Source organism: Sitophilus oryzae, unplaced genomic scaffold (genome assembly GCF_002938485.1).
Source record: "Sitophilus oryzae breed Bouriz unplaced genomic scaffold, Soryzae_2.0 scaffold_1356_pilon_pilon, whole genome shotgun sequence".
NCBI classification, from domain to species: Eukaryota; Metazoa; Arthropoda; class Insecta; order Coleoptera; family Curculionidae; genus Sitophilus; species Sitophilus oryzae.
The window spans coordinates 1,345,303-1,361,922 of NW_022146011.1; the positions used below are offsets into that span (position 1 = coordinate 1,345,303).

Genomic DNA, 16,620 nt, shown 5'->3' on the forward strand with positions numbered 1-16,620 from the left:
ACCAGGTTCTGTGTTGATTATTGGCAGATTAATAATAATGTCACCAAGAAGGATAGCTGTCCCCTGCCGAGGATAGACGATACTCTAGACACGCTATCGGGATCGACAATATTCTCTACCTTAAATCTGAAGAGTAGATACTGACAAGTCAAAATGGCGTCGAAAGACAGAGAGAAGACAGCATTCTCGGTGGGCTCCGGACTGTGGCAATTTACCGTCATGCCGTTTTGATTGTGCAACGCGCCAGCTATCTTTGAAAGGCTAATGGAGTCTGTGTTAAAGGGACTATCCTGCACTACCTGTTTAGTGTACCTGGATGACATTATAGTGGTTGGGAAATCCTTTGACGATCATCTGAAGAATTTGGAAGAAGTTTTCAAGCGGCTAGCGAGCTCTGGTTTGAAACTTAGCCCCAAGAAATGTCATCTATGTAAAGGAAAGGTACACTACTTGGACAATTAAAACTATGTCATCAGCGAATCTTAGATGGTTAAGATATTCCCCATCTATTTTTAATCCTTTGTTGGTGCAGTCCAGTTGACGGCAGATTTCTTCTAGTGTTGCTGTAAACAGATTTAAGGATATCGCGTCCCCTTATCGTACTCCTTCGCCAAGTGAGAACTCTGGGGTTGTGTTGTATATCATTACTCTTGCATTGGCTTCTTTGTATATGTTGGCGAGAGTTTCTATGCCCTGAAATATAAGACCCTAATCAATTGGTAACTTAGTTTACAATTTTAAAAACTCATTCTTTGCAAAAAAGAACATTTCTTTATATGTATTTGCTCATAACATGTTAAAAAAATATAAAAAGTTTTTTAATCTGTTGTGAAATCTTTTATAACCAAGCATTATCCTTGAAACAAATAAAAAGTTACTTCTGTTTGACGAGGTGAGTAAATTAATTAAAGGAAAGACTATAAAAAATTTCAGGGGAAAATTTCACGGAAAACTGGGTCAAAGTAAGTTGTTTTTACAATAGACTTCGTAAAACGAGAAGAAATCATCAAGTTAGAAAGCTTTTTTTTTGTTTCCAAGGCCTTTAAGACGGTGTGGTCCTTCAAGAAACAAAATTTTAAATACCCTGTGTTATTCCAATTATTTATTCAGCTTTAGAAGATAATTTTAATTTGTTTAACTTAAAAAACCATTGAACATAGGTAAATAAAACAAGTTTAGATTGGAAAGTGCCCATAAGAACAATATAAACACTATTTATCTATATTCTTGCAACGGTCTTTGACTTTCAACGGATTTTGACGGGTTTTCCAGTCTATATAAGGAAGGTTCTAGGACATAACTTCTTCTGTCTTTGATAACTTTTTTTAACTGTACATAATTACGTTTCAATGACATAACTGTCAAAATTTGATAAGTATCTTTCAAAACCCACTAAAAATGACCGATTACATGTTCGAGACCGAGTACGGACTCGAGTACAGCGAGGACAGTACTTCAGAACCAGACGTCGACCTAGAAAACCAGTACTACCTCGCCAAAACCATGAAAGAAGACGACCCAAAGAACGCCATACCCGCTTTCCAGAAAGTACTGGACATTCAAGGAGACAGCAAGGGAGAGTGGGGTTTCAAAGCCCTGAAACAGCTTGTCAAAATCCATTTTCAGCTGGGAGACTATACGGAAACCATGGCCAGGTATAAGGACCTTCTGAGTTACATTAGCGGAGCTGTAACGAAAAATCATGGAGAAAAATCGATAAATTCAATTCTGGACTATACTTCGACGTCGAAGAATATAGAAATGCTGCAGAAATTTTATGAAACTACGTTGGAGGCTTTGAGGAAAGCTAGAAACGAACGATTATGGTTTAAAACCAACACCAAACTAGGAAAGGTGTTCTTGGAGAGGGGAGAATACACGAAATTGGCCGCTATTATCAAGGAGCTAAAAGCTAGTTGTAAGTGTGAAGAAACAGATATGGATCCTCATAAAGGTATAAAGAAGAAAATAAAAATAATAAGTTTTATAGATAAAAATATTTTAGGTACTCAAATGTTAGAGATTTTTGCTCTAGAGATTCAGATGTATACTCAACAAAAAAACAACAAGAAATTAAAAGAACTATACGAGAAATCTTTACGGGTACGTTCAGCAGTACCACATCCTTTGATCATGAGCGTTATCAGAGAATGCGGTGAGTTTCCCCATAGTATTATTTTATTTATTAATATACAGGGTGTAAAAAATAGTATACCAAACTTCAGTTGAAAAGTGGTGTAAAAATGAGACATTTTTCAAATCTTTTAGTTTTTTTTTATTTACAACTAGTTAAATACAAAAGTATTTCTTATACAGGGTCGCTTTTGTGTATGGAAAGGGTCGATTATTCGGTAAAATATAGGAGGTACCGCAAAAAGTTGAATACAAAAGTTATAGGGTTTTTAACTATCTATTAGCGGGTAATAAATTTAAGTATACAGGGTCGGTCATAAAGTCGTGGCACACAGTGGCATCGAGAAGCATCCAGCTGAAGTTTGGTATACTATTTCTTTAACACCCCGTATAATTTTAATCGATTGTAGGAGGTAAAATGCACTTGAGAGCTGGCGAATTCGAAAAAGCCTACACCGATTTCTTCGAGGCCTTTAAAAACTACGACGAGTCGGGCAATCCACGACGCCTAGCCTGTCTCAAGTACATCATCCTGAACAGCATGCTCATGAAGAGTGCCATCAACCCCTTCGACTCCCAAGAAGCCAAACCCTACGCTCACGATCCCGAGATCAAAGCCTTGACTCTACTCATAGAAGCGTTTCAAAGAAGTCAGACTTCTGATTTCGTGAAAATCTTCGAGAAGAACAAGGAATCTCTAATGGCTGATCCGTTCATTCGGGAACACTTGGAAGAACTGCTCAAGAGTGTTCGTGGTAACGCGTTGGTGAGGCTGATCAAGCCGTATCGAAACATAAAGCTGAGTTTTATCAGTGAGCAGTTGGGGATGGACGAGGAAGAGGTGGAGAATTTGCTGGTATCGTATATTCTGGATGGGCACGTTGATGGGAAGATTGATCAAGTGAATAAGGTGTTGAGGATGACCAAAGGGTGTGAGGATAGTAGATACAGTGCTTTGGATCGTTGGGCTGGAAATTTGTCCGATATCATGGAATCAATTGTCCTTTGATTTTTTATTTTTTCTATGCGATTTGAATTAGAATACTATGTTGTACTGTTAATAAAAAACTATTAAATGTAAATTGATGATTAATTTGATTTGATTATTTCTTTTGTTTGGCATACAGGGTTCCGAAAAGCTCTGTATTAGGTTTTTGGATGGTGAATTTTATTTCAATTTGTTTACATAATATGGGGGCAATGGTAACGCACATTATTAAAATATTTTTGTCAACATACAGAGCGATTCATGGTACAAAGAATACAAGGTATGATATTGCGCAGGTTGGTCGCTACGTCACAGGTGATAACAGGCGCTATTGGTCAGCACGCTCCGCGCGCCAGTTCAAATCGTCAAGATATTGTTATAAACCTGTTTTTTTTTGTTTATATACCGTCATTGAATTATCGCTAAGCAAGTTACTGTGGAGCAGTGCATAAGGAGTCGGGCTAAGAAGCGAGAGACCGGAGTTCGAATCTCGGCTGGAACATCACTTTTTGTTTATTTTTTTAAATACTGTTGTATTCTATAGTTTATTTTTGTAGTATAAAAAAAAGAACTATTTATTCTGTTATTTTTTAATCTCCTTTTTTAATCTAAATTGATTGTTAATAATACCTCATTTAATATAAAATAATATTCTACTAAATGTATCGGGCCCTAATTGTACCTAAAAGTAATATATTTTTAGTGATATACCATATTGTAAACTATTTAATATTTCAGTCACTTAAAAAGGTAATTTGCATTGAATAATTGCCTACCATTAAAGGAAATTTGAGCTATATAACCCTTGATGGGCATATTCTGGGTATGCAAATACTTCCTTTAAATTTTGGGTGTCGTTCAACCGATTTATTCTCAAAACCAGAAACATCTACATATAAAAAGAAGCACAGGTCACTAATTATAATAAACTTCACCCTTGGTATTACTTCCACTAATTATAATAAACTTCACCCTTAGAATTACTTCTATCACAATTACAATACGTTCATCTGCATTGGCATTTTCTACTTTTCGATGGGAAACAATAAACTTCCCAACATTTTTTAAATGATGTAACAATTCCTCTTGTGGTTACTTTTCCATAGATATCCTCATCTCTGTCCTCATGTGAATTCAGAGGCAATAAAAATGAAAATTATTTACCATAAACATCGCAAACTAAAAACCTAATAAACAATTTTATACCGAATATAGAAATAAATTTAGTATTTTTACCTATTATCGTCCAAATCCATGTTAATAGATAATTATTATTTTTAAATATATTTTTGGAACTGCTTGTTTTAGTAATTATTAAATTAAACGAACTAAAAAGTCTTAAAAATAAACAATTCTTAACCATAACCTCAAAAATGCAGATCTCCTGTCAACTTTCTTTATTTTTTATTTATTCATTATTTTCCTAGTGACGTCACAGGTGGTATGCGCGAGCTGAACGAAATTGGAGCCGCTATCGATCATACCTTGTATTCTTTGTACCATGAGGGCGATTCAAACGTATTTTCAAACCAAAGATATATATTGTTAAATGGAATACTATATATTTTTTAGCTCTATGGATATGCCACTAAATTTCAATTCCAAAAATACCATAATGTCATATACCGTATGATCGAAAAAAACTACGTCCAGTTGGCTGGGAAATGACGATCTATGACATTTCTCATATAAATTTACATAAAAATGACGCCGATCTTCATTTCATAGCCATCGCTGACGCCGATTTTATTCGATCATACGGTACTATACCGAGTGGTTTTTGAAATATAACCGTTTTTAAACTAAATTTTCCGCTTACTTGAGTCCTCTTAAAATTCGAAAGTATAAGAGTGTCTTCTTCAATTCTTGTTTGCTAAAAAAAAGTATTTTCTGCTGCTCCAATACAATAAATCATGTTTATTAATTTGTCACGTTAAAAATGGGTTATTGAGTTAATTATTTAATATTAATTTTCAAATGGATCAAGGGTGGCTTATTAGCATATTTGGAAAAAGCATTTTTTACGAATAATTTGGTACCACACACTTGGTATTTCGAGTCAAATTGTCGTTATGAACCGCATGTTATAGTTTCAAATAAACCATATGCGAAAATGTCAAAAGTTGACATATAATATGTCATTCTATTCAGAATGTCATTTTCTATCGAATAAAGTAGAAATATACCGAGGGTGACATTTAAAAATCAAAAGTTGTAGTCATTTCCGGTGAAACAGGAAGTGACCAAAAACAAATGAATACGTCAATCAATCCTAATTTATGTCATATACTAACATACCAAATCTCGTTTTTTTATCTAAAAAAAAAATAAAAAAGTTACAGGGGTGAGCCGCTTTTGAGACGCACTCGGTATATTTGATGATATTTTTAAATGCCTAAAAGTTATTTCTGTTCTAAATGTAATATGGAAAAAGGGGAACACAGTACCTTAAATAGAACAAAAACAACATCTGGGCTTCCCGCAGCGTCCTATGTTTTTTCCTTGTAACACCCATTTTTCCTCCCTATCGAAAATCGCCGCCCTCATTTCTGGGGCACGTATTCAATTAGTGTCGATTTTTTCTGCTTCCAATTGGAAGGCGGATCTACTTTCCATTCGAATTCTATAAAGAATCCAACTATTAATCTTTCCGCAAGCGGGCACAGAACGAAATAGAGCTCGGAGAGTTTAGTTTAGACAAAAAAGAAGAAGACAATGTACTGTTTTGTAGATAATGTGCCTAGGAATTCAAACATTGAGTCGAGAGTTTTTTTTTGTCAAACTTTTGTTATGGATTATTGATGAACAAAGGATCTGGAATAAGTTGAATTACCAAATGGAAAGAACAATAGATTTGCCAGTTGTCATTTGTTCTTTAGATTTTTATTTGCATTTCTCTCAAATGAAGAATTTTCTATAGAACAAACCAAATAAATTTTCAGTCACATGATTAAGCTTGACCGGCACAGCGTTGCCGTTGGCATCAAAATCAAATTTCTCATGTCAAAAAACTTCCAGACACCAATTTGCATACAAATATTGACGTAACTTCAGAAATTGTTTGGAAAAAATCAAAATAAAAATTAAAATTCTACACCCTGTATCTCCGATATAAATATTGTTTTAACAATGGTCTAAAAACCTTCAAATCGTTTGTAGTTTGGGTAAAACCACGGGGATGTCGCTTGTATGGGAAAACAGGCAACAGTCAAATTTAAACGTGCCAGGACCAACGACAAAGAAAGCAACATCTGCCAGGCATTGGCTTTCTTTGTCACTCACATTGCTTAAATCATGGTACCGCGGCCATTTTGTCAACAAAGAAGCAAGTGATTTAAAACAATTTTGCTTTTTTACAATATTAAATTACCATTTGGATTATTTGGATGTATTTAATGCGATTATTCAGTTAACTGGTAAGTCAGAAATTAAACACAAATACTTTATTCGTAAATACAACTAAGATGTAAACGTATTTTTGATTTTTTAGATTTCAACTTTTGCAAAGACCCGCCGATAGAACTTGCCTGGCAGCGTACCTGTTTAACTAAACGTATTATTTCCTGATAATAATATCAAAACACGTAAGTACCTCTATAATTTATGATGAAAAATGATTTTGATTATGTTTTATATTATTTAAATACTTTCTAACCTCAAATAATAGTAAGATCCTTGTTTATATCGCATAGCCCGTTCAAAACTGTATTGTCTTCAAAAAATGTTTACAAAACAAACAATTATTACAAAAAAAATGTCCTTTTAATCTGATTTATACCTCAGAAGGATGCTAGTAAAATTTTATTAAATCAACATTATATTATTTGGCCATTAATATGCAAAAGGGGCATACTGCCTTAACTTAAATTTTATTTTACTTCTCCTGACAATGTTCTCTATATTCTCTATTTTGAGTTAGTAAACTTTTGAACGGGATGTGCGATATATAAAATACATAATATATCCAAGGATATGATCTGATAAAAGTATTTTTTGATGCATTTTTTGGTTGTTTATGCACGTTGGCTTGGTTTATGTTTTATTCAGCTTATATTTATTTGGTATAACAGTTTTTTTTGCCTTTGGAATGGCATGCATTGAGGCTAGATAGTGTTTCATTAGATCATTAAAGGAATTTAAATTAGCATATATTTTTGGTGATATTAGTGTGTTATCATGATACAGGTAGTTGTATCATAGTGCCTTATGCATGTTATTTACCTATTATATACTTATGTATTATCAGTAAATAGATGATAACATACTACTAAAATGTCTTTTTAATAGTATGTTTATCTTTCCAATTCACTAGTTATTTGCAAAATGTATTTTGAACTAATTTAAGTCATTAATTGATCACCTTTCTTTTCAGGTTCCGGGATATTCTTTTTCATTGTTAAAAAATATATATATTTAAATATTATTGTAATATAAATCGCAGCTCTAAAAAATAAATGATATTGTTTACTAATGTGTAATTTATTTACTATGAATTTTCTCTGAAAATAATAAGTCTTTAATAATATCATTGATTTGCTGTGTAAAGTTAATAGACATATTTTTTAATACATTAAATTATATTAAAGTAATATAAAATATGTTTATTAACTTTAAACAGTAAGTCAGTGATACTTATAAAAATATTTTTTTTAAAATTTCCCCTCTTTTAAGCCCCGCCCCTCCAATTTCCCTCAATTTAGCTAGTACTGCCAGGCGACACCAGGTGGCGTCTGTTTCCATTTTTTAACATGAAGTTAGCATTTCTTTAATGTACCTATTCTCTGGGTAAAACTAAAGACATTATGTCAAACTATGTTAATGTTCAAATTTTACTATAATTCACTAATTCCAAGAATCTTTTATTGAATTTTTTTGCTACTACATAAAACTACAAACGATTTTGAAGGTTTTTAGACCTTTGTTAAAACAATATTTTTTCTCTTTATTACATTGCGCACAATTGCTTACTTTTTCTGGCTAATTATTAGTACTACAAAAAAATTGAATTTACTACAATCAATTGCATCGTTTGTAGTTAATAAATAGCCAAAAATCGAAAACTTTACTTGAAAACGGGGTCCAACGTGACAGAGCTTTTAAAGACATACATTTTATGCTCTTTTTTACTTATTTTTATCTGCAGAATATGCTGCCGAAATTTGCGGAATACAGTTCGGACCACCCTGTTTATTGAAGTTAAATCCCATTTTATGCGTTTAATTTTTTATGTAACGCTAGCGAGTTATAATTCACAGGTGTCATTAAAGTCGTTAACGGTCAAGCTTTAATCCGATCACGTAAAAATGGTTACACGGCGATCGTGTTAATGGCCAGAAATCAAACGACCAGGCTAATGGCGTCGGCGTACGTGCTTGAAACAGACCACAATCTCTGCTTGAATTTCCCAGTATAATAATCGCTATAAAACACACCAGTAGTCGTTCAAAAAGTCTTATTTTTCCCAGCTTTTTTATGTAATAATATGCCTTTTAATTAAAAAAAATCATGTTAAAGTGACCTTTAATATCAAAGAAATATTTCCCCGAACAACACGATTCATATTATTCAACATCAAAGAAAACGTACTCACTAAAATAAAATTGGCTTTTAGGAAAAAAAATTGTTCAAAGAAAAAAAAGAAATAAACATACTTCAATCGCCGTAAGTGGGAGGATTTTACGAAATGCACAGACTTCTTTGTGGCTCTTTCAGGGCACTTTTCTTCAAATTCGATTTCTTTTTGGATTTTCCCGCTGTATTTTATTGCTCTTAAATAGTATTTTGCGAATAGATTTTTTTTGTCACTTGTTCAAATAAATAGGAGAAAATTCTATTTAAAAATACTAATAATGACTTATAAATAATATAGATCCTATAAAATAACTTTAAATGTACAGGGTAATCACGGTTTACTTTGGTTAAAAATGTAAATTTTATCATTTCTGTTTAAAATAATGGACCAATTTATAACGTGCTCTGGAAATTTCACTGTACTAAGGGCCTGAAATCCTAGCCCGATGGAGCTTGCAAACGGAGACCCTCCGACAAATCATTAGTCAATTAAAGATTTAAGTGAATAATAGTTCGGCAAACAACCTCTAAAGTTTCGTTTTGGAATAATTTATTAGGTAAATTTAACCGCCAGAGATAATAGTCTAAGAGCTGGCTACATAAAAAACCTTATCATCGTTACATGGCTAATTTTTTGTGTGAAGTATCCTTTTGTGTAGCCATTATGAAATAGTCATGTCTGCCAGCGCGATCCCGGGGCTTAAAGCGGTGGCGGCCAATCGAAAGGGTGAAATTTTGACACTAAAAATATTATAAGATACATGAGTTATAATTGCGAAAATAGTTTTTATTTATTATTAAGAATCGTGGAAAATTGTTGGCAGACATTTTTCTAGTCGCTAAAATGCCGACAGACACCGCGAAAGAGGCATGAAATTTTAAAAATTATTAAAAAATGAAATTTGAAAAATGAAAAAAATCATGGCATATTTGCATGCCGATTGGTGAAATATCATATTTATTTATTTTAAAAGCCGTATGCAAAAGGGCAGACAAACAGATAGTAGCTCAATCAGCTGCAGACTGTTATCAAAAGCGCGATATTACTTTAGCGATTTTTTATTATTTACTTAGAGAACGCTGGCCGCCTCACCCATTTAAGTATAGATAAATCATATAATATACGATTATATTATAAATGTATTTTTTTTATTATTTCAATAACGATTTTTTTTGTCTGCCCTTTTGCATACGGCTTTTTAAATTAATTAACAATAAACATGACATTCCACCAACCGACATGCATGTATGCGATTATTTTCTTTTGTCAAAATTCTATGCCTCTTTCGCGTTGTCTGCCGGCATTTCAGCCACGAGAAAAATGTCTGTCAACAATTTTACACGTTTCCTAATAAAAAATAAAAGCTATTTGGCAATTATAACTCGTGTACCTACCTTATAATATTTTTAGTGTCAAAATTGCACCCTTTCGATTGGCCGCCCCCGCTTTAAGCCCCGGGATCGCGCTGGCAGACATGACTATTTCACAATGGCTACACAAAAGGATACTTCACACAAAAAATTAGCCTTGTAACGGTGATAAAGTTTTTTATGTAGCCAGCGCTCGGTCATGTTTGTTGGTGAAAAAAGATTTTATTAAATCAAATGTTTACTTTAAATACAAGTACCTTCCTAATTATTTTTATGTAAAATAAACTCTAAATTGTCTAAATTGTACTGAAGCTGTGGTTGGTTCCTTCTGAAACATCGTTGAAATATTAGTATTTTAATAAAGCACGCTTTTAGATGTTTCAAAAAACTTTTAATAAGAGTAACTTTAACTCTACATATATGTTTCGGCTTGTTAGGCCTTTTTCAAGAGTTTTTTAAGAACTAATCGTCTAACTACACTGTAACTATATATATATTTGCTATTGGGGTGGGTTCAGAGAGTTTACAATAGGAGTAATAAAAAATGTGTTTAGAAATCCTTGTTGGTCGTTAACATTATTTTCGTTTTTAACAGATTTTAGTATGTCTAACTGTTCAATGTAATTTAAGCGTCTACCTTTTGTTTCTCTGTGTAGTAAGTTAATTGAGTTTTCATTAATTTTGTGATTATTTACTATACAATGAGTTGCAAGACCAGAACTATGCTGGAGATTATTAATATACTTTACATGTTCTTTAATCCTTATATCTACATTTCTACCTGTTTGGCCTATGTACACGGCATCACAATCATTGCAATCCACCCTATATACACCCGACTTATTTTTGACATTAGTTTTGTCTTTATTATTTAATAAAATTTGACCTAAATTTCTTTTATTTACGTTAATAGTTTTACATCCTATTTTATTGAGATTATTTGATATTTTGTTAGTTAAAATAGGAATGTAGTTTAAAAGTCGATAATTGTTATTGTCTTTAGAATTAGCGGAATAAAAATTTTTCATTAATATTTTCTTTTCTTCCGCTAATTCTAAAGACAATAACAATTATCGACTTTTAAACTACATTCCTAATTTAACTAACAAAATATCAAATAATCTCAATCCCATAGCAAATATATCCCATAAAAAATCCCATAGCAAATATATATATATATATATATATATATATATATATATATATATATATATATATATATATATATATATATATATATATATATATATATATATATAGTTACAGTGTAGTTAGACGATTAGTTCTTAAAAAACTAAAAAACTCTTGAAAAAGGCCTAACAAGCCGAAACATATATGTAGAGTTAAACTCTTATTAAAAGTTTTTTGAAACATCTAAAAGCGTGCTTTATTAAAATACTAATATCTAAATTGTCTGTTAAGAATTAATGTAAATTTACTACAATCTTGATCAGTGTGGATATAGAAAGATAGTGGAATTAACAACGTCCAAACACAGCTTTTTTACAAATAAAAACACGTAAGATGAATCTTAAAAATGCAAACAAAGCTATATTCAGAATAATTTCTGCCAAAAAATGTTTTTTTTATATATTACCAACAATGTCCCGAAAACTACCCTGCCTATGGTCAATTTATAAGAAAAATAAAACGACTGAAGCTGCTGCGGGATGCTGATTAAACTTTTAGCGCGAAATGAAACAGGGGAAGCCGGGGCAAGTAACGAGCGGTCGGGTAATAGTAGGAGAGTGCAGGGCGATCGGTAATTCCCCCACTGAAGTCTATTCGCTCGCTCGAAAGACTCGACGAAATGAGAAAAACAAACCGAACGCTTTACGGAATTAAGCCATCAAACCGAGTGGATGTGTGTTATTTCGGATTTGCCTCTGTTAGTTTGCTCGGTACTTGATTAAAGTCTGGTTACTTTAAACGTATAAACTTAGTATGGTTTTGACTTTTTTTGTATAAACTGACTATCTCTTCTTCTTCTTCTTCTACTAGTTATTTGAGATCTAGTCGATCTGTTAGTTTTAAAGTTCCCTCTCATTAGAAGTTCTTGGGAGATGGACTGCCATCTGTCTTTCCATCTTTTTGGAGGTCTTCTCGGCTGTCTCTTACCTATGGGCTTCCTTCAAGAGCTATGCGTGGTTTGTTGTTTTCTTCCATTGTCTTTTTCTTTGCCTACCCCATCTCACTACTTCCTGTATTCCACATTGTTGTCTGATATTTCTGTTTCTAATTCTGTCTCTTCTAGTCTTCCCCAATATGGTTCTTAGTAGTAGTGGGAACTATCGAATGAATACTATCGAAACATTCGATAGTTGCAGTTCATTCGAATAATTCGATAGCTAGTAAGAAAACATTCGTTGAAAACTATTCGAATAAAAATTATCGAATAGATGCGTCATGTGCCTTGAAGTATTGTATTCTAGTAATTCGGCAGCAAAAACCATTCATTTATAAAATTCATTCATTTATGAAATTCATTTATTCGTCAGGATCGATTAAAATAAAATATTAACTGGATTTTAGTTGCGACGTAGGTTTCTTTCCGAGAAACCCGACAGCGGTCGGTGGCAATGCTATGAAAGAAGCCGGCATCTTTGATTTTTTGCGGAGTCAGTTAAAGATAAGGACACATTATTTTTTTTATTGAGGTGCTAGTATTTACACAGAAAATACATTATGACGGGCGCTGTTGCCATATATTGGTATTAGTTGATATTAGCAAAGAATATTATTGTTTAGTTTTAGTTAGTTAGGGATAGTATGTCTATATATTTTGCATTTTTTTATTAATATTCTGTTGTTACGCTGCAATAATACTTGTTATTTTGGATGTAGGAAAATGATTTTTAATGTTTTTAAGCAAAGACTGGTGTAATAAATAATAATAACAGTAATAATTTGTTATACCTATTAACAACAAAATTTAAAATCATTTAATATAAACATTTTTTTAAGTAGTAGCAAAATATAAACAACAAATTAGATATCAAAAGTCAAAATTATTTATATTAGATCCTATTTAAAAATAATATAGTCTCTAAATTTTTTGGCAACGTTGGTTTATTAAATAATAATAATTACAGAACTAATTTGTTATATTAACAACAAATTTTAAAATCATGAAATATAAACATTTATTAATTTTCTAAGCATGCAGTGTAATGGAAGGAAAATATAAATAAAAAATTAGAAATCAAAATTATTTATATTAGGTACTTTATATTACTATTTAAAAGTAATATTTACTTTTACTGGCATTTACTTTAAAAAATAAATGAAATATTTCTTCGCAAAAAAACTACATGTAAGAGAATTAGCATAAACAAAATACAAACATCGTTAACTTTTTTTTTAAATTGGCACGTGTAAAACTTTCAATTTAATTTTCTGACCCCATAGTTGATGTTGAGTTCGATAACCATTTACTTAACCACATTACTTAAATATGATTATTAAGTTCAACTAATTCATATTATTAAAACATCTAAAATACAAATATGTATTTTTAAAATTAATTGTAAGTTCATCTCATCTCTCTTAAAAATTGCTACTTCTCAAAATTTCCAATTAAAAAATAGACCATATAAAATTAAATAATTGAAAGATCGGGCTACGGAAAATCACACAAATTTTCGGAAAAATTTTGACCACCTGCACACGGCACACAATCGTCAATTAAAAAAAACTACAATTTTAGTATTTTAAATATTTTAATAAACGCAAAAATAGTACAGTATTTATAAGGCTAAGTTATAAAAATTTGGAAGAACTAATAATGCACTGACGCACACAAAAATCAAACGAATACTAAATTTCATTTATCAAAAGCATTCGATAGTCGTGGCTCAACGATAACTATTTAGTCGCACGGCGAGGTCACATATGCTGTAGTGTGCAAAATGGTACAAATGAATGAATGATTTTATTCGAATAAAACCATTCGATAGTTGAAATCATTCATTCAGTAACCATTCGATAGTCTAATTCATTCGATAGTTCTCATCGCTAGTTCTTAGGTTCTTCATTTCAGCGAGACTCTTAACATGCTTTTGGTTTTGTTTTTCCTCTCGGATTTCTATGCCATATGTCACTATTGGTCTGATGCAGGTCTTTGTGTCTCATTCGATAACCGACATTCATTTTCTATGATGATGTCCATTAAAAGATTGAATAAGAAGGGACTAAGGCTGTCTCCTTGTGTTGGTATGTCTCGTGTTAGATTATTCCCTGCTTTTACTTGAGTTGTATTATCGATATTTAGCTTTCTGATGGTTTTCACAATATTTTCAGGTACTTTTTTCCCTTTCAATATGTTTATAACGTTAGATAAAATGGAATCACTTATCGGTATTTTAGAATTTTCATTTTCTTTTCGTTAACTCTAACTCACGCTACGCCACTGTGTCAAACCACTCTCAAATATTTAATATTACCGAACACGTAATATTAAAAATGTAATGGAACAAGATAGAAAAAAAAAATGTTATGGAAAACATAAAATGCAACAAAAAAAACGTAATCAAGGTAAGAAACGGTATACAGCCTAAATAATAACGATGAAAAATGGTATAAATAAACTCTTTAAGATCGTTTATGAATTCATGGCCAGTTTTTACAACCACACAAAATATATATGTTTAAAGTAACCAGACTTTAATCAAGTACCCAGCAAACTAACAGAGGCAAATCCGAAATAACACACATCCACTCGGTTTGATGGCTTAATTCCGTAAAACGTTCGGTTTGTTTTTCTCATTTCGTCGAGTCTTTCGAGCGAGCGAATAGACTTCAGTGGGGGAATTACCGATCGCCCTGCACTCTCCTACTATGACCCGACCGCTCGTTACTTGCCCCGGCTTCCCCTGTTTCATTTTGCGCTAAAAGTTTAATCAGGACCTCTCAGCTTCGGACGGTTTATTTTTCTTATAAATTGACCATAGGCGGGGTGGTTGCCAAGGCATTATTGGTACATAGTATATTTATGAAATATATTATATGACAAACATTAAACATGTGGAAAACAGTCAAAATTTGACTGAAAAACAAATAAAATTATCATTAGCAATACAGGGTGTCTCAGAAATAAGTAGATATTTTAAGGGGTGGTAGATCTGGATAAAAGAAACATATTTTCTCTTTACCGTTTTTCAAATAAGTCCAAAATAACCAAGTTATGCTATTTTGAAAATTTCGAAAAAAAAATGTTTTGCTTAAATTTTGAGAACCACTGAATCTTTTCTGGGTTTTCTTTATTGTAAACAGGGTTGTTAAGTAGTTTATGAAGCAAAAAACTACGCCAAAAACAACGCGTAGTTTTTTGTATTAACTACGTTTTAAAATTTTAAAAACTACCTTCAAAAACTACACAAAAACTATACAAAAACTACGTTAAAAACTACCTACAAAAATATAGTAAAACATAAACAATTTAGACTTTAAACTAAAATCAAGCCAAATTCTTATCATGGAAGTACCGTTATGATCGAGAAAAAACGGCGTCAACGATGGCTATGAAATGTAGATCGCTGTCATTTTATATGTAAATTTATATGGGAAATGTTATCGATCATCATTTCCCAGCCAACTGGACGCCGTTTTTTTTTCGATCATACGATATGAAGTTATATTATATTTGTATAAGTTAAACAACATCAACAAAAGTGTATTTTCTACGAAATACAAAGTAACATTGAACACAAAATAAACTATAAATTCTTATGGAGAAATTCTCCATAGACATTCTCCAGAGAATATATGATTTTTTACATCTAATGGCACAAATTCATAATTCCCCTCTTCCCAGAAGGTATGGAGCAAGGTATGGAGACATCGACGTCTTCCAAGCATTTTTAACTACTAATAAGTATCAAAAATATCACATAATAAGAAACAAATTCACAAAATACAGATTTTTTATTTCTTTAAATTGATCAACAAACAAAGTTTTTAGGTTATGTTTTCACTGTTATTTAAAAAAAACTACATCAGTTACATAAGCTACACATTTACTACTCGACATTTAAAAAACTACTTGTGACATGTAGTAAATGTAGTTTATTAATTACTACGTGTAGTTTAACAACTCTGATTGTAAACTTAATCTACTATTTATATGTTGCCATATTATCAAGAAATAATGTTTTTTAACTAAAAACATTCCCAAAAATGTTTTCAAAAAATTCCAAATTTGCAATTTTTTGCAGTATAATACCGCGAATATTGCAAAACCGTTTAAAATTTAGAAAAACTTTAAACAAAAAAAAAGTTTATTTTTTAATTCTGCATCTAAATGAAAAATAATATACAGAGGGTGTTGCATTTAAAATAATTGAGATATAGCATTTTGTATGAGGTAATGTAAATTTGCGATTTAAAAAACTTAAAACTTTATCATAACATTTTAGGACACCCTGTATACAACAAAATATTTTTAGTATATACATATATATCTTTTTAATCCATGCAACAATTGAATAAATCTTTTTCTTTTATATTTTCTTCAAAAACGACTAATGAACCACCCTGTATATGACTAGTCTATCTTTTAT

The 16,620-nt window shown here is 31.7% G+C and overlaps 2 protein-coding genes across 2 annotated transcripts in view; both read left to right on the top strand.

Moving 5' to 3' along the window:
- Positions 1–16,620, top strand: part of LOC115875266 (probable G-protein coupled receptor B0563.6) — a 47,057-nt gene that overhangs the window by 17,323 nt on the left and 13,114 nt on the right. The gene's annotated exons all lie outside the window — the stretch shown is intronic.
- On the top strand, positions 1,292–3,224 carry LOC115875247 (COP9 signalosome complex subunit 2-like). Its single transcript, XM_030890668.1, has 3 exons — positions 1,292–1,954; positions 2,006–2,155; positions 2,544–3,224. The coding sequence occupies exons 1-3, from the start codon at positions 1,399–1,401 to the stop codon at positions 3,140–3,142; spliced, it is 1,305 nt and encodes a 434-aa protein (XP_030746528.1). The 5' UTR covers positions 1,292–1,398; the 3' UTR covers positions 3,143–3,224.